At 26.2% G+C, this 19826-nt stretch overlaps 2 protein-coding genes across 5 annotated transcripts in view; both read right to left on the reverse strand.

The window, feature by feature from the left end:
• Positions 1 to 11273, reverse strand: part of LOC113556402 (inactive histone-lysine N-methyltransferase 2E-like) — a 51176-nt gene extending 39903 nt beyond the window's left edge. For 3 of the 4 annotated variants that reach the window (XM_026961312.1, XM_026961313.1, XM_026961314.1), the window contains exons 1-2: positions 11108 to 11273; positions 3356 to 3448 (exon numbers count right to left, since the gene is read on the reverse strand). In XM_026961312.1, coding sequence (XP_026817113.1) covers positions 3356 to 3398 — 43 coding nt within the window. In that variant the 5' untranslated portion in view covers positions 3399 to 3448; positions 11108 to 11273. The remainder of the gene's footprint in view (positions 1 to 3355; positions 3449 to 11107) is intronic. The other variant, XM_026961315.1, reaches the window with a different exon arrangement.
• A 196-nt stretch (positions 11274 to 11469) lies between these two features.
• Positions 11470 to 19826, reverse strand: part of LOC113556401 — a 101981-nt gene continuing 93624 nt past the window's right edge. The window contains exons 2-3 of the mRNA XM_026961310.1: positions 15882 to 16046; positions 11470 to 12615 (exon numbers count right to left, since the gene is read on the reverse strand). Coding sequence (XP_026817111.1) covers positions 12491 to 12615; positions 15882 to 16046 — 290 coding nt within the window. The 3' untranslated portion in view covers positions 11470 to 12490. The remainder of the gene's footprint in view (positions 12616 to 15881; positions 16047 to 19826) is intronic.

The following is a 19826-nucleotide window of genomic DNA, read 5'->3' on the forward strand; positions in this document are numbered from 1 at the left end:
ACAAATTCTTATAGAATATTCGACATTAGTTTTTTGCATAATAATAATTTGACGAGCGTGAATTTCTGCGTTATCATATTAGTTACTAGTCTATTTTGATTAAAAAAAAAACGGACACATTGTTATCTAAATTTCTACGAAAATGAAAAAAAAATTTATTATGTATTTGTATAGAGTATTCACATGATTTTCTACGATTTTTAGGGCACCACAATCAAAGCTCTATTATAAATTTTACCGTTCATTCGCATTTCAAATGGGATGGATATTTTATTTCTAAAATATGAGCCCCATGGGTTTTCCTCTCTTCCCTCACCCTAAAATTATAGTTTCCGATTATCGTCACAATCATATATTATAATTCTTATGAGTATGAAAAGAAAATTCTTGATAAACATAAACAAATGAAATGACAACAGTTGAATTTCTATTATCAAAGATTTTTATTCATCGGGAAGAAAATGTAGAATCTATAAATTGAATGAATTGGCTTGGAAAAACTATATAATGGAAATGGTTCCCAAGAACGTTACACGATATCACCAGTAATGGTTCTCAATAAGTCTCTATTAAGAATTCTAAAAACTAACTTTAGAAACTAAGTACAGTTTTATATTAATTATTCTGTTAAATATTCAAGTGTTATTGAGCTACGGATTACTAACATTATTATACATTTTTTTATTTATAGAACAATTCGGTATGTTAAAAATGGAAATTATTTTTAATTGCTTTAATTTTAAGTAAGTATTAATTTAGTTTTTGCTAAAAATCTAGACTGACAATGATTTAAAAATGCAATGTACGAGTATGCAAAGCGTATAGGAATTTTATATTATAACAATATAATTCTGATAATAACCTAATACTTATTAGTACTTTTATGTGAACATTATTTGTATTTTATATATTCTAAATAATATTACATTAAATATACTTAATTAATTGTTATCGCTTTAACATATGATATAGTAGGTACCTACTATGTAGGTATTATTATTATTATTTTAAAATCGTTATTAATCGATCGAAAAATTAATTGAATGTGTTGCTGTGTTGGAAAAAATTTGTGTTAAATTATTAATTAAAAGTTAGGCTTTTAATGAACATTTAGACGGAGTTCTATTTCTACAAATAAAAGGTGTGAATATCTAAGGTGAATCTTATATTTTTTTTAGGTAATTTAGTCATTAATAACAATTCTTTTATTTCTACTCTTTTTTTTTAAAGTTTTACTTATTTTAATAATAGAATAAATACATTACATTTATATATACATTTTAAATTTTATATTTCAAAGCACAATATTTAATTTTTTTAGAATCTTAACAAAACGAATATTTAATTAGTTATACAATTTAAAGTTTAATTGAGCAGAATCTCTACAGTACCCCAAAAATGTTTATTCACTACTCAGTTTATTCAAACTTTAAATACTATAATATATTGTAATATATTTATATTTAGGTAACTGTGTTAACTAATTAACAACTTATTTAAAATTTTAATTGTATAATTATTACATAAAAATTACCAAAAACATATTATGTTTAAGAATAAAATGAAGACGTTCATAATCTAAAATCATACTGTCATGAAAATAAGTAAAAACTGACACAGATAAACACAGATAATAATGAAATAAAAATTGTAATAAATGTAATTTTGTTTTAAGAATTATTTGATTTGTATTAATATTCCTAATAATAATAATAAAAAAAAAAATCCGAAAACATAAATTTTTTTAATAAAATGAAAGTTTAATTTTAATAGAATCATCCTTCATATTTTATTATGTACTTAAATTTATCGAGTTATATTAATTGTATGCTGGAAACGTAATTGCCGGATTGGTAATAGTCTAGATAAAATTAAATGTAAAGTATACAATAAATTTATATAAAAATATTCTAGGAAGTAAATCGTTTTTTGTTACTTTTGTGACAGAAATGCATGTATTGGCTTAAATGTAAGCAATATTTTAACGTGTATAGTGTATACCTATGTATATACTATCTATATCTAGTATATCTATATACTAAAATCGTATTGGCCAGTGATATTAACACTTATTTTTACAAATATTAAAAATGCATAATGGTAAAAAACAATTTCGCAAATAGAAAAATAAAATTTCACGGAGAAAAATAGTAGTGGGCCAAAGTTATAGTTTTTTGTGAGGTGAAAATATTGAAAATAGTACTATAATATTGCTATTTTCCTTATTTCTATTTGCACTCAAAAAATACACCAAATCATAAAAAAATGTTTTTAATTAATTATTTAATACATTTTTGTTAAAATTTAACTTTATTGTTTAAATACCTTAATTATTTTACTATTAATATAACTTAATTATATCGTCTACTATTGACTCACTCACACTATTTTGCCTATACATTATTTAAAAGAGCGATTGATCCACAAAAGACCACTCAAATCCATTGATTTATTAATAAATAAATATACACACCTACATAATTATAATTTTCAAACGCATCACACACGATTTTAGTTGTATAATATTATTTGCATAAAACTGATGGAGTTATTATTATATGTGAAAAAGTAAAAACATATATTTTTAAACCATTTTCATATAATGTTCATTAGCAATTCGTTCTGCGGACAATTTTAAACAAAATCGACAAAACTATATAAAATATTAATTTATTCGTTATAAATTACTTCTATTTTATTTAACAAAAAACAATTTCAATACAAAAATATGAATTTATTAAACACTAAGGAAATTTATGGAACTGTTACAATTTATAGAAATAATTGTCGTTTACATCGCATTCAGTGAATCTGTTTAGGTTAAAACAAAACACTGGAGCGTTATTGAGTACTAGTATACATATTATTGGCATAGTCATAAGATGAGTTTTGAATCATAAAGTGAAGATTAGCAGTTATCTCTCAATATTTTAGATAAAATAATAGACTTTATACCAAAATCATAATAATCAAATTGTTCAGCTTGTACTTCACCACTCTTGTGATTTGTCTACCTTAAGCAGATTCATTGAACGTAACATAAATGATGTATCAGTAATCTTTAAGTCATTACATAAGATAAATAATCCTACGCAAACTGCTATATTATTAATTTTAAATAGACTAAGAAAATAGTTTAACAATAATCTATATTTAGTCCATAATCTTTTTTTAAATATATTTATAAATAGGTATTCAAATTATACATCATATATTATAAAATTGTTTTAATACAAAATTGCATATTGGTTCAAAATTTAATACTTAAAAATACCAATATACATAAAATGCATTATAAGAATATTCTGCTTAAAAACATGATATTAAAATCAAATGTAATGTTTTCAGTACTTACATATTTGAAGGTACTTGAAACTAGTAGTTGTAGAAGAGTCCATTTCACTCTTAGCTGCATGCAATTTGATTAAGGGGATTATTCAATATTGATCTATAAATGACATTTTCCATAACATTATTGTGTTTATCTTTCTTGACTTAATTACTTAAATACTTAATCAGAATTTATTTCTACAACTGAAGCTTCTCAAAGATCACTATTAGCTTGATAAGTATTAAATTTGAATTATAAATTACCCGTAAAATGATTGCAAAATTTAGTATTAATATTGAAATCAAAATAACATCTATTAAATGCATTATTATTTTGGATTACAAAAATTCGAAGTCTTCAACATGTATTGGCTATTGAGAGTTTATAATTTAAATATAAGTAATTTACTTAATTATAGAAAAATATAAATATTTAACAATTCTTTCGAATATTTTTTGAATTGTTAGAGATGTACCTTGACTTGTTAGGACCTAGCTATATATTTTTTAACTTGTTATTTAAAACCATAAATAATAATAAACAACATAAGCTTAAATTAATATTTATTTTGACATTGTTGCAATAAAAAATTTCAAATAGAATCATTTATTACGTAATAGAATATATTTGTAGATATTTTACTTTTAAATGATATTATATCTCTCTCTAATATATCTCTAATTTTAAAATCAGTGCTAAATAATAATATTAAGTTACTGATTTCAAAATCAGTTGATTCTATTTAAATAAACAACATTTTTTTTTAGGAATACTTAAAGTAAATATTCACTATAATTCATCATATTTTGGACTATTTTATTAATAATAATTATAACTTATTGAATATTAAGTATTATTATTTATTTGAACTGTCTTAATATCCGTGTATATTTAGTAACTTATTATGTACCTAATAGTACCAATATGTAAATTTAATTTAGGTATACCAATTGTATACATCATATATTTTATTTATATTTAACATTTTAACATATTTTATATAATTATTAATTATACGCCATGGTTAAATAATTTATTGAAAATTTTTAAATCTCATTAAGTAAACAGTATTATTGCTTATAGTTATTTTAGGGATTTAAATTTTTTTATCCAATAACTTTATTCTTTACACTATTTCACAATCTTATTTTATGTCACGTACAAAAGACCTAACAAATTTATGTTTTTATTATATCTCGCTTTTACTACTTTATAAATATTTTTTTATTTATTTTTTACCACATGGAAATTTTATTATAGGCATGTTTCAAAATTGAAAAGTCTGTGCGATATTTAATTCTAAAATAACGTGCAATGTGGGATGTTTAATAGTTTTTTTTTTTTTGGATATTAATACAATATATTATTCTGCTATGGGTTTTAGGCTAATTGTTATGCATTTTGTTTTTGAATCTAAATTTAATTTATTTTATATCCTATCATAAAATGTATATTAATTTAAATTAATGGAAATATCTATTTTTTTAAATCCATATGTATATGGACCATTAAGTACCTAATAATAAACCACTTCAAGTAGTTTTCTTTCAAGTATGAATTACCATAAAAACAAAAACCTTACTGTAAACAATCATTTTTAAGTTTATTTAATATTTTTATATAAGCGTTTAAAATTTAAAATTATAAAACTGATTACTTTCCACAAATAATTATAAAAATGTTAGCTAATTTTTTATTGTAAAATGTGCAATAAATATTCAATTCTAGTACCTATTAATAATCAATCAAATTACCCAATAATTATCATTTAATAGTTTCAAAAATTAATATTTTAGCTCTTTTAACAATGGTTTTTGACTTTTAAGTTTAAAATAAAAATTCTATAAATTCTTAATACCATATTTTTTAGATTTTATGCAGAGCGATGGAGGTATTAATTTTACAATGATATGCGTTATTTTTTGTGTATGAGTGTTACACGAAAGGTTGTCGATAAAATGCATCGATTTTCAACTTTGAAAGTTATTTTGGATTTAGTTTTAAATTTGTACGTTAGAGAGGATAAAATAAAAAAAATTTTGTATTGGTCTTATGATAGAAAAAGATCTTTCGAAGACTGACTTGACATAATAGTGTGTAACAAACTACTTTTTTACCTTTTTATAAGTTATAAGCAGGGCTCGAAAGTTCTAGCAAATGCATATTTTTCTTGGTTCATCCTAGAAGTGATATATAAATATGTTTCACACTACTCCAATGTCATACACGAAATTCAATTTTGCTATTTTTTGCATATTTATTAGTTTTATTGCTATTTTGTTAATTTAGGGCTTTTAGTGCTATTTTTGGGTATTTTTTTACATATTTTTGAAAATATAAGAAAATATTTAATAATTTAGTGTAATTTCCAATTTGTAAAATTACATTTAATTTTTTTCAAATAAATTTCTAATATATACATGTTTTTTGATTTTTTGTGCTATTTATAGCGCATATTTTAAAGTTTTTAAGTGCATATTTAAGAGCTAAAAAAGAAATATTTTTAGTGCTACAACTTTCGAATCCTGGTTATAAGTAAAATGTAATGTTTCAGATTTAAATCGTTTTGATATCCATAAATACTCATTTAAATATAACTTTACTTATATACGAGTAGTATATTATAATATATCTATGTTCACTTGGTTATTATTTTTCGTGAGCAGCTTTATATATTTTAAAAAGTCCTACATAAACACAATATAGAAAGTATTAGTATAGTACCTAATCAATATACGTTTAAATCCGTTTTTCAATAAGTTAATATATTTCATACTTCACACATATTACAACATTAATTATACGCACCGATTAATGTAGTATGTAACTCTTTATTCGTTACAGCTAAAGGTATACGCGAAAAATGTATGATTAAAATTGGTTTTCCAGCAGATCCGATTAATAACTTTTCGTAATGAACAAAAAAAAATAGCCGGCTGATGTACGCACACATACCGTAGCTTCTGGTTTCAGCGTCGACCAAACAGCGCGTAATTACGTTTTCTTTAAGAACTGACTTACGCACACACGAAAGAAACTGAATTCAGATCCAACGGTAAAATAGAATGAAGCGATTATACACACCACACACATATACTTGCATAAATGCATGTACGAGTGTGTATAGTCTACTAGCCCAGCGAGTTTAAATGTCTTACGTCGACTGGACCTATCGTTAAAAAATGTAGGTACCTGCACATTTTACGATGCACATAACATAACGACACAACGAACGAGTAAGTGAATATATTATGCACAACTCGCTTTGGTCAGAAAAAAGAACGAAGGCTTTCGTTGGACAAGATGTACCATTTTCCACATTATACCTGGTATTGCTACAGGTGTTCCACGGAAACGGAAAAATGTTCAAACAGTGTTGGCAGCACCGTAGAGCAATTAAAATAGTTGCGAATGGAATTATTTTCGGTGCAATTAATCATTATATTTAATAATCACGGACCTATTTATTTTATTTCTGACGCATGCGTAATATCGACTTTGGGCCCAAGTACTATAATATTCTTCACGCACCGCAACTACCCGAAATACAGGATATGGCTCTAACTAGACAATATGATCTAAGGAATACGGTTTACAAAGTGCATTTTTCTTAAAGACGATTCACAGAGTGATGTCACAAAGGTCAAAAAGTATGATGTCAGCGTATACGATTTCAGGAATGAATAATATTATAGGTACGTATACCGTACAAATTTTCCTGTTTCTATGGAACACTTTGTTTTTTTTTCAATTCCTCGCCTTATCAATAATATCGCGTTTAATGCGGATATCTAAAACGCAAGTTAATACATTATAACAGGAGTGCTCGAATTGGGGGAGGGGTGCATAAGGGGACAGAGCTCCCCTACTATTTTTTTTTTGCGTACCCCAACTTTATTTTTTCACAAAAATAGGGGGACGGCACAAGCTTTGTCCAATATAATTTTTATTAAAATGTGGATTATAACAAAATATATATAACGAAGTTTACAACTTAAGTATTAAAATTATTATTATTTATAGTTTATTTATTTATAATTTATTATTATTATTATTATTATATTCTATGCTGGATTGCTGAAATTATGATGTTTCGTGATAATAATGTTGCGCATATGGTGAGCACGTCCATCAAGTTCCTATGTATGAATCACTAGCTAAATTTATTTTATATGATCAAAACTCCGGTAAATTCAATTCGATATTAAGTATATTTAAAAATAAACTTTTTCTTTAATTTTGTTATTTTTTTAAAATTATTTAAAAAACTCGTGTGTACCCGAATTATGATGGCACAATGTTTTTACAATTAATGTTAACGTGAAAATAAAAACTTAAAAGTCACACTAGGCATATAAGTACCTAATATTATTATTGTGTCGTTTTAAGTTGCACGTTTGAAAGAAATGATAATACTACACATTGCAAAATGATTATGAGTGGTGTTCGGTTCACTATTGTGTTCATGTGGAGGTTTTTAAGTTTTTAAGTGCTCGTAAAAATAATTTATGAGTGAAGATGATGTTCAACATATTTTATTGAATTTCATATAATAAAATATACGAAATGAGTAGCTTTGTATCGAAACAACGTCACAACCAAGTACGCAAACTTAAAACGATATAAAAATGAGAATAAGCATACGTCATATACATCATTAGCTTATCATAAGTATATTGAACATTTATAAATAGTAAATCTCTATATCATCGAAGTATTGGTTCTTTAAGTCACCATTAAGATTTAAACCTCCAAATAAATTAATTTGTAAGATATTTGAGATATTTTGTGTGTAGTTTTATTAACCTATCTACTTGTATATAAATCTTATTATTGATAGAAAAATACATGAAATTTACACTAATCACTGAGATAAATCAAAATTATTTTTTACATCAAATTAAAGTAAATAACTACAAGCTATTGTGCATAAATGAACACATTATTAATGGTAGAAAAATTAAAAAACATGTTAACAGTAACTTAATACCCACATTAATATTTCTTTTTAAACATTACTGCTTTTAATATAAATTGAGAAAAAATATTGATAAATGATAATATTAGCACTTAAATAAAAATAAATAAATGTTTAAAGGTACTTAAAATTGAATGCTAATGCCTAAAATAGTGCGTTACAATAAAACAACGAATGTGAATATATCAACAAAAGCAATAAATTGTCTTAGAGTTACATTTAATCCCAAAATAGTGTACAGTATATTCACTATTCATATTAAAAATGTTAAAAAGAAATCTAAAATTATCTACGAGCCGTTTTTATGGATGTTTTAGCTGATAGGAAAATGTGACAATAGAACACTATTAATAATTTAGAATGAAAAGGTTAGGTTAGGTCGTACAAAATATATCTATGACAACAGTATAATAGAATAATATATAGATGCGAAATCACTTGAAAGAAAATATTAATAAATAATAATGGAATGACCCGCGGTGTACTGACGTTCGTACGTTTTTATTATTTGTAAAACTACTGTTGTGGTCCCTATATTAGTATATTACAGACATACAGTTTTGCGTGGTTTTCATCTACGCGTTAGAAACAGTGGCTGAGTGTCAACAATGTTCAAACTAGCCATCACTCTCAAAGTCGCTCATTGGAGATAAATACTTCAAATGTTCAAATAAACATTGTTTATAAATTTGTTTTTATATCTATGCTGCATCAGAATGAGGGGAAAATCTTACGAGTTGCCATAAAATATGATTTTTAACTCTTCAATTTTGGATTTGAGAGATGGAAAAAGTTTTTTTTATGATATTCTTTAAAAATACTTTTAATGCATACTTTATGGTGTACTCTTTATTGATAATTCAATGCCAATAATAATTAGTGTTCGAGTATATAATATGTGCGTATTTATTCTTTTAACGAACAAAATGTAATAACTTTGACAAGTGTTCAAAACGTTTTAAATTATTGTAAACAAAATATGCTAAGTTTTAAAATCAGGGTTGATACGAAAAAACCGGGTTGCTTTTCTAGGTTAAACCCACTTGATATTTTAAAAAACCTATAATAAAATCCGAGCTGCTTTTTTGGGTTAAACCCACTCATTATTTTGAAAAAACCCATAAAAACCCGAGCTGCTTTTCTGGATAAAATAGAAATTCACTTTTATTTTTTTTTAACGTATGTTAATTTTCAGAAAAATTTACTTTATAGGTATAATTTATTTTTCCAATTAAAGTATTATACTGATTTGAAAAAAAAATTAATAGTTATTTTTTTATTAGGTATGTACAATTAAAAGTATAAAATGGAAAAAATTACACATCAACAGTCAATAAAAATGTTAACATTCTTATATTTTTAATAAGGTATTAGCATTAATTAAATTTATATTTACTTTTCCTGTAAATACTTCATGAATAATCTAAACAAAAGTTAACAATTAACAATCTTTAATTTAAAAAAAAATTTGATTTTATCGGATAGGTTTTTTTAGAATAAGCCCGATAAAACTTCCCATTATTACTTTTACAATAAAACCTTCCGGGTTTTGGGGTTTTTTGGGCCTTTATTCAGTGGCGTTATTTAGACTACGCAGGGTATACATTTGCGTATTTAAAATCCAATTTTGTAGTAATTTGACCCACTTTATAAATTTATTGGCCTAAATAATTGAAAGTGGCTTGCGCTTAAAGTGGTCTGCTCTAAACGCTATGCGTATAAAAAAAATTATGCCACTGGATTTATTTGCCAACCCTGGTTAAATGCATATTTTTTTGAGAATTTTGCTATTTTTTATTTTTTAATGCAAAAAATATAAGATTAAATTATTGTATCTTATGTGAAATACTAAAATGTAAATACATCGGTATAAACACCACGGAAATATATTATCAATTAGTTTTAAATATGTGCTTCAAAATACAAATTAGTAATAAGTGATTACAACCATATCATACGTATAAAGGTGTAGACAAATTTTAAATAGTTATATACTTTTATATCTGTCGTATACAAAAATTTTAGTGTGATTATTTTGTGATTATAAAAAGTTTAACACTTGAGATGTGTATATTAAATATTTGTATTCAACAATTTTATAATTTAAAATAAATTGAATCCCTAACTAATAAAAACTTCATAAATAATTAGAGCATCATTTGTAGACTGCGAATGATAATATACTTTTAAGTTTAAAGTGATAACATATTTAGGCCTTAGTAGTCTGCTTTTTTCAGTACCATTTTTTCATTCTTGAGAATAATTAATCCACCTATACCTGCCAAGAGCAGAAATAAAGTTGAAATTCTAACCAAGTTGTATCGAGTAATCTGGTAATGTATATTTTTATACAAAGTTGTATATGGACAATTTAAAAGTAATGTTTTCCTTGAAATAAAAATCGGAAAAATGTTATGTAACCAAAAGGTCAAGTATTTTATAATTTATCTGATGTTTAACAAATAGCATGTTTGAACGCATAACAACTGTGTTTATTTATGTTCGATTTGTTTGTATTAACCTATAGTCTATATTATATTATTATACAAATTATCTATATTAAAATATATTTATCAAATATTTTATCATATAAATTATAAAGGTACCATAATAATCAAACCGTTCTACTATATAATTATATTACAGTTTTGATTATTGGAATTCTCTATGTACATGCTAATTATTTAATTAAAATGTCATATAATTCGCAAGACATAAAACATATTTTTATATAGTAGGTAATATATTTATAACGTATACTATTTATATGTATATAAAATAATAAACCAAACACTTACCTTATCCGAGCACTTTTTTTGGTCTGAATAGGTTGACGTCAGATGATTAAAAACGATTAAAGTACGGATACTTTAAATTAAAATAAATAAAAAATGTCATGAATGAATTATGTATATATTTGTAAAGTATATATTTGCAAAGCTATATTATTGAAGAATGCATATTTTGTAATATAATACTATTGGTTTGATATTTTTAAAATTAATTTAACCATAACAATTGTGAATACATTTATTAAATATAATATATAATACTATATAGGTGTGTGTGTAAGATGTATTGTGTAATTATTTGATAAGAAAACCCTATAATAGACATTTTAAGTTAAAAAAAAATAAAAATAAAATAAAAAAAAATTATCTAAATATTCAAATGAACGTAATATATTAAGTATTATTTAATATACCTATTATTATTACAAGGGACCGAGAAAATTAAATATCATCATCTATATACAGTATAACAGTAATATGTCTTAGCTTGATATGGGCTGCTGCCAGTGGCACATACTTAATCGGAACGCGCATATATTTTATTAACACACAAACGCACACACACTCGCACGCACACGCACACAATAAACGGTCACACGCGGCGGGCGCACTTTTGCAGCGCAGCTGGCACACGGTGTACATTTGTGTCAGCGTGTATTTGACAATCGGACTTTCTGCACAGCCTCTGGCTGGATATCTGGTGGGTTGACCGGTGAAAACACTCTTTATGCGTCAATGACAATGACAAAAAAAGGCGAGTAATAGCAAGTAATAGTAATAACATAATAATGATGATATTATATATATATATATATACATATATGTATATATGTATATCGTATATATATATATATATATATATATATATATATATATAACCATCCCGTTTGCGTCATTGTCCGGTGTGTTTACCGTGGGTCAAATCCAAGGAAACACACTATCAAGTTCTGCAATTAACACCCAAACCTTTCACAACACACCGATCCTTTTCTAATAATCTTCCATTGAATCAAAACCAAAAACAAATACGATTGTACAATTCCGTACGGTACTTAAAATAGAGGCATATAAATGAGACTGTGTATGGTACGAGAATCGAGGTCCGCAATCGACACGAACCGACTCGATCGTAATACACGTTAATTTAATTAAGAGTATTTTTACGTTTGGCCGTATGGAGGCCGGAATTTAAGTTAAACGTTAAATAATGTAGATACTTGTAAAAGCCCGTTTTCGTCATCGAAGTTACTCTTAAAACGTCGCGTCACACACGACCGTCTTGTTTAAATTAAATAAAAAATATGTATTTCATAATAAAAATAATTGTTGATGTATGATAAATAATAATCAATAAAATATTTTAATATTAATGTTTGATATTGGCGCGACTCAGAGGTAATTTATCGTTGACATATTTTTGTAAATAATTATTGCATCTTTAAAAAAAAAAGTCGCGCTCAAAATGAGTATTCTGCGTACAAATTTAATTTGATTCAATAGTTTACTACGTACACCTAGAAAAAATAAATCAGTCAATTACATTGTAACGTTATTCACGTGCGCTTCAATGCTACATTGAACAAGATGAAATGCGTCTACACGATATACGGCTATACGAAACGAACATAGGTTGCCTACATTGTAACAGATAGATAGATCGACTACAGGATACATATATATACGAATCGAACGGATTCAAATACAATTATAACTGTTCTACGCTTAAAATTAATGAAACGATTAATCGCTTTAGTCACACTAAATGGTTTATTTTATCATTTTTTTCTTTTTACTATCGCGTATAGCACTCGTTTGATTGCGTATAACCATCAGTTACTATGTAATTTTATGGAAAACTGAAAAGTATCAAAAACATACGTAGTTATTTTTAATCTCATTTGATCTGTATATTGTTATTATTATTATTATTATTATTATTATTATACCAAAATCACATGCTCTTCACGTGTATGGTTTTAAAAACGGAAATTGCTGGAAAATCATATCTTATTACCACGATACGTATTAGGTATAAAATTATAACGTACGAAAAGTTGATTGTTTGACGTATCGATTGAGAATTAATATAAAAATATTATACTATATGAAAGTAAGGAATTGTTTATCAGTTAGGTACAATTTACAGCTAAATATATTTGAATATTTTTTTGACTAGTCTGTACAATAATAGTATTGTTTATAGTTGTATAAGATAAATTTGACAAATTAACACATGCCGGGCTGACGATGCGATAAATAATCGATCCAACAAGATATTATACTGATAAACATAGGCGCATTTGAAATGTATTTCGCAGGGATGCAAACTGGTGACGGCGAAATAATATTATCAAGTTATAACAGTACTATAATAATTATGGAATGATTTCAAGTCGGCGCAGTGCACACCGACCTGACCTATCAATACATTTTTATGTACACCCGTGGCGTGGTAGATACTATATACTTGTCTATAAGTAAATAAATATAATTTTCATTGTTTATATTATATACATTACATTCATATGGGTGCGTATAAAATCTATTTACCCGACGTACACCGAACATCCTTGTGGTAAATACCTGTGGTCAGTAAACGGTATATAATGTTTATATAAAACGTAGACACGTCTGATAGAACCACAATGTACAACATTTTGTATCACGAGAATGTAGATATTACATATGCAACACGACTATTATTACAAGCACACAGCTTTGTATATGTATATATTTTGAAAATAATTCCACTTGCGTTGATTGCATTCATTATAGCAATGTGGTATTTATATTGTATGTTATTTATTACATATTTATGTCACATTATATTGTTACACATGACTGACCATAAACAGATACACAAATCATACCCACCTACCTGTTCTAGTTAAGATTTATACCTTCCTACCTATAACTAACTACATTATTAAATTATTTTAATTTTCACTTAATTTCCCATCTAATCATATCCGATAATTTGAAATTTACAACACTCTTCGATCTAATATTATATCAATATAACCATTATATACATAAATATTTTGTTAAAAAATGAATAAAAACCGAATTTAAGCAGAATCGGTCAAATTATCTCGTTTGGTAGACAGTATTGCAAATTTGGCAGTAAAAGACAATGATTGTTTTTTTTTAGTATATTGAAACAATTATAATTTCAAAATATTCTTGTCTTCTCTTTTAGTCTAACACAATCCGATAGACTAAAGGATTATACAACTCTCAGATTGTGAGGTAGTCTACATTGTCAAATACTAAGATTGGATTTCAACTTTTATGATAGCCTAGTTCTGTCTGCCAAGTGAGTGATTTTAAATTCTTTCAATTTTAATAACCTGTTAATACTTTCTCGAATACCGATGGTAAATTTTCTTGGGTTTACTTCAGTACTATCTGAAGGGTATATGTACTTGTGGGCTGTAACTCTTTATCTAAGTAACTTCCTGTTCTCTATAGGTTGTAATCATCCATATTTATCTAGTATGCGGCAAACCAACAGTCATCACGAGTCCATACCCATGAACGACGATTCTTATAAGGTTTTCTCGATTGATGAGCTCAAAGTTGAAAGGGAGTGAAGAATAAAATTTTCTCTACTGGGCCAAAAAATCGAATTTATAATGCCAAATTACAAAATGAAATAAATCACTAAACCCTATTAGGTAATTATGAAAATGTATAAATTTATTTTTACTTTTATAATCTTTAATTGATACTTATGAAACGCTTAGATCTGATGAGATATGGTAGATAAATTATGCTGCAGACTGTTGGGAGAGCTAATATAGGTACTTAATATAGTATAATGTTGTGACTTGAGGTGGTTTTTATTGAAAAAAAAAAAAGGAAATACGTCGTAGCTGTCATGATGATACACGTATAACCTGTTGCTATAGGTAGGAATATATAATATTATTATAACAGGCAACAGCCTATTCAGCACGCAGCACACGCCTATACTCACATATAATACGACGTATATACTCAGGTATTATAATACATTGCTACATCAATATTATTATATGTACATATCGAACTATTATAATATTATTATCTCGTCGTCGCGTATACACGGATAACACGGTGTTACGCGACGTGACATAATAATAATATGTATTATTTTTATTATTATAATGCGCGATCTGTACATTGTGGTAATCGCGCGCACGCGTATATATACAACCGTGTTTACTTTATTATATTTGTAGTTAGATGGTTAGGCGGACAAATATGTCTACTCCTTTATATACACATATTATATTATGTACCTAATATCCGCACACACGTTATGTATATAGTATATACCTATATATATATATATATGTACCTACCTGTTGTACGTACGTAGGTTTACAGTACTACATCGCTATAATATGTTCTATTATGTTGTGTTATTGAGCATGTTCGGTGCGTCTAAACAATGGTGGTCGGCTATTTTACGAGTATTAATGTGTTTGAGTTGATTTCGCCTCCCCCACCAGGTGTCATTACTGCACACAACGCATTGCAGGTCACGCCTATTCCATCCCATAAATATATATATAACCACCACGGGTGTACTGAAGGAATGGGTGTGCGCACACGCTATGGATATATACGGCCGGCTTGTCGACCGACCGACCGTGTTTTTTTTTTTTGTTTAATTTTTAATTTCTTATGTAATAAAAATAATACCACTCTTTACTCTCAACATTTACCCTTCCCCTCCTTCTCACCGATTACGCACTACCCTATACTCCTCCCCCTTTACCGAACGGCCACTTACCTCGTTTAATTAACATGGTCGCTTTGTCCACGTCGTACGTGTTGTGTTGCAATACGAACAGACGGAATGCATTTAAGTTTTGAAAATCTTTGGTGCGACCAACCAGCTCCTTCAGTATAGACTTGACGTGTTCGATTTGGTTACTCATAATCCTGGGTCTGGAATCTGAAAATTATGATGGATTTATTAGTAGATACTTGGAAAAAAAACATTTTTATTGTGATATAATATAATATTGCGATCAAAAGGAGACACAAATAATAACATTGTCCAATTTAATTAATTAATTTTTAAATTTTTAATAAACATAAAATTATGTTGGAAACAATATTGGTAAATACTGTATTATTTTATATTTTAATAAACACTTGATTTTTGCCAAAGGTATAAATTTATTTTTTAACGAATATTAAATAATAAATCGTTGTTAAATTAAAATATTTTTGTCAATCAAATATGAGCTGGTAAAAAATGTATTACCCTTCAAAATAATGATACAATATTATAAGTATTATATAACCGTGATAATCGCGTATCTTTGAAAAAATTGACTGCAGTTTCCGACCTGCACTCACAGTGGTGTATAAAAAAATTCTAAAAATAAAAACAGATGACAAAAATAAAAAAAGGAAATGGAGGAACTGTAACTTGTAAATACCCTTTAATGTAAAATCATCAAACTTTAAAAAAGTGAACGTTTCCAAACAATTACTGATTATTACCGCAAGGAATAATTTTGACGTTGATTTATCATTTTTTTTTAAATAACGCTTTTCTGTATTAATTAAATTAATTAAATGCTTAAATAAGTGCAATAGAGATATTTTTAGATATTTTTCCAATAAAATAATTCAAAATTAATATAAATTATAAGTATTAAAGATTTAACTTAAATAGCACAATAATATTATATTAGTTGTTTATATTATTATAATATATACATTGTAAAGCGAAGTAATGAAAGTAACTAGTTAGTCGTTACTGTAACGACGTTACTTTGTAACACGTTACTTGATCTCGTAAAATATACTTTTCCAAAGAACGAAAATGTAATGAAAATTATTTTTGATAATTAATTCCTAGACAAATGTGTTACCACCATTTAGTGTCAAAAATTAACAAATAATTTTAATTAATCGAAAAAAAATATAGCATCCAAATTAAAAATAAATAAATATTTACAATTGGATCTTTCAAATTTTTTTAAAAATAATTTAATTCCGTACTAATCAATTTTTAATGTTATAGAAAACATGATAAATTAATATTTAATATATTAATCATGATTTTTCTTCTTTTTTTTTGTTGTAAACCATGGAAGTAATGAAGTTACTTTTCTAATTTTCTTTTATTGAAAAATAAAGTAATTTATAGTAATTTTATTTAAATAACAAGTAAAATATAGAAACTTCATCATTACTTATTAAAATTAACTTACCCCAATTTTTATACGTCTTTATATATAATATATGCAATAATAATTTTTAACCTTTATAGGTCAAAGGGATACTGTAAAGTATTTCACTATTACCATGAAAAATGTATTCTTCTGTATTAATATTATTGTAAAAAATAATTGTATCATTCTATAGCCATATGCTCATATTACAGACTACAGTATTAGTCAATTTGAGTACCTATATCAACACATTGCATTTCTTATGTTTATACAATAGAAACTCAATTTGTATGAGTGTATAGGAAAAATAATTTTCATATTGAATCATTTACCTATCATAATAATATATTAAGAAGGGAAACTCTAAAAAACGTATGAAACTGCAGACATAATGGGTTTTTCGAATAGTCGTATGGTTATGTACCTACTAGCTATTATGTCTATTTTAGATACCTAAACCTATAATAAAGTTGTTGTTTTGCATTTTATTAAACAAAAATATTGCGCTCACTGTTAAAATAGCGAACGGAGTGCGACGTTTTCAATTTTTAATCATACAAGATAATTATGGACGAAATTGCGACGTACATTTTACTTTACGTATATTCAAATAGAATTATTAATGTTTCACCGAGGGCGGGCAGTACTAAAAATAACTGGATTTGAATGCTTGGTAAGCTCGCTCTTTACGATATGACACAACTAGTTATATTATACTCCTGGCCGCCGTCTGGTAGCGAAGTATATAATACTTTATTATTGTAAATTAACATTGATGGGTAAGGGGGCTGGAGGACATACACACACACACACACACACACACACACACACACACACACACACTGTTTAAACCTATATGACCGTATAATAACACATAACATTATACACTTGCAACAGTTCCCTGTGTGTGGTGCAGTTGCAGTATATAGTCTTATATTACATAGGTATTATGTGAAGTATATTCGCACTACACATATTATTAAATATATACATATTGTTATAGAGGTTCTTGCGCAATTAGTGGATAGGGTGTACGTATAATATACGTCATATTATAGATATATCGTTTTTATGCTCGTCACGGTTATAACAAAAATTAAACAATAAAAAAATATATTTGTTTAGTTGAAGAAAATTTTCTTTTACGATTTAATTGCCAGTCTATAATAACATTATGTATTTTAGAATCGACTGTTTTTTTTAACATTTATACAAAATAACAATATTTATTATATTTATTAAACACATTAAAGTCTCAGTAATCCAGCTATGTGTTAATCCAACACGTCCAGTAATCCGGCTCCCTGTTATTTTTAATGATAATGACCAAATAGCTAATAAAATCGTTAAATTCGACTGACGATCCCGATAAACCGATTAAATATATTTTATTCAAGGAAATATTGCAAGACAAGGTGTAAGTAGATATAAAAGTTCTTACCAGAGAAAAAAAATAATTGTTGATTTATTATAATTTAATATTTATAAGTAAGAATAATAATAATAATTATTTTTTATAAATAACGACAATACTACTTATGCACGTAATTTAGTAAATGTTTTATGTTTTATTTATAAATTCCGATAATCCGACAATATACCCTGGTCCCATAACGGATTACCGAGACTTCTATACTGTATTTAATATAATATTATGTTGTCCGTACAGTCGCTTGGTAGCGTGTTAAGTGTGTTGTGAATGTATACGGTATACCATAATCTAAAACGATTTATAATAGTTTCGTCTTTCCAAAATATACAAAATAGATACACATGTATTTAATCAATGACTGCGCTATCGGGAGCAAACAATGTCACAAACTCGGATCATATGTTTCACTGTTCATATATTAGTTTTATTGAATTTTTTTACAAGAGTAGAGTTGATTTTTGTATAATATAATAATATTATTTAGTGTATATTTTTAAAATCTATTTACATTTAGCTTTTGTTTGTTTTTAATAATTTTTTTTAATTTTAATTTTATTTGTATTTTTAATACCAAAACGATAACTGTAAAAATCATTAAAATATCTTAAAGTTCATTATTTATTTTTTGAAAAATATTTATATATTAGATTTTTTCGATTCAAATGAAAAATAAAAAAATATTTTTTCATAATATATTATACATATGTATATTAATATTTTTTAGGAAATATTTATGCATGTCGTGAAATTATTTAGGATGTATTATAATATGTTTAGAGTATAAAACTATAAAGTGCTTGAAATCGCTGAGACGATATTAATAATGACTAAAACATATGTATTTCTTGGGCAATAGTGTACATACGTAAGATTTACTAAGTTACAACATTTAAATTTAAAATATTATTAAAAACATAAATCTTAGACAAAACTAACGTTCATTATTTATAAATGTAGACGGATAGTAAGTGTATAGATACAATGTGTCTTTCAATGTTAAGCTAAAATTATAGACTAAATTTTTTGAGTGTAGTTGCAATTTAGGATACGAATTAAAAAAATTGTTTCATCGTGCGTTGAAGGGCGTAAAATAATGATTATCGTGATAGATAAA

Source organism: Rhopalosiphum maidis, chromosome 3 (assembly GCF_003676215.2).
Source record: "Rhopalosiphum maidis isolate BTI-1 chromosome 3, ASM367621v3, whole genome shotgun sequence".
NCBI classification, from domain to species: Eukaryota; Metazoa; Arthropoda; class Insecta; order Hemiptera; family Aphididae; genus Rhopalosiphum; species Rhopalosiphum maidis.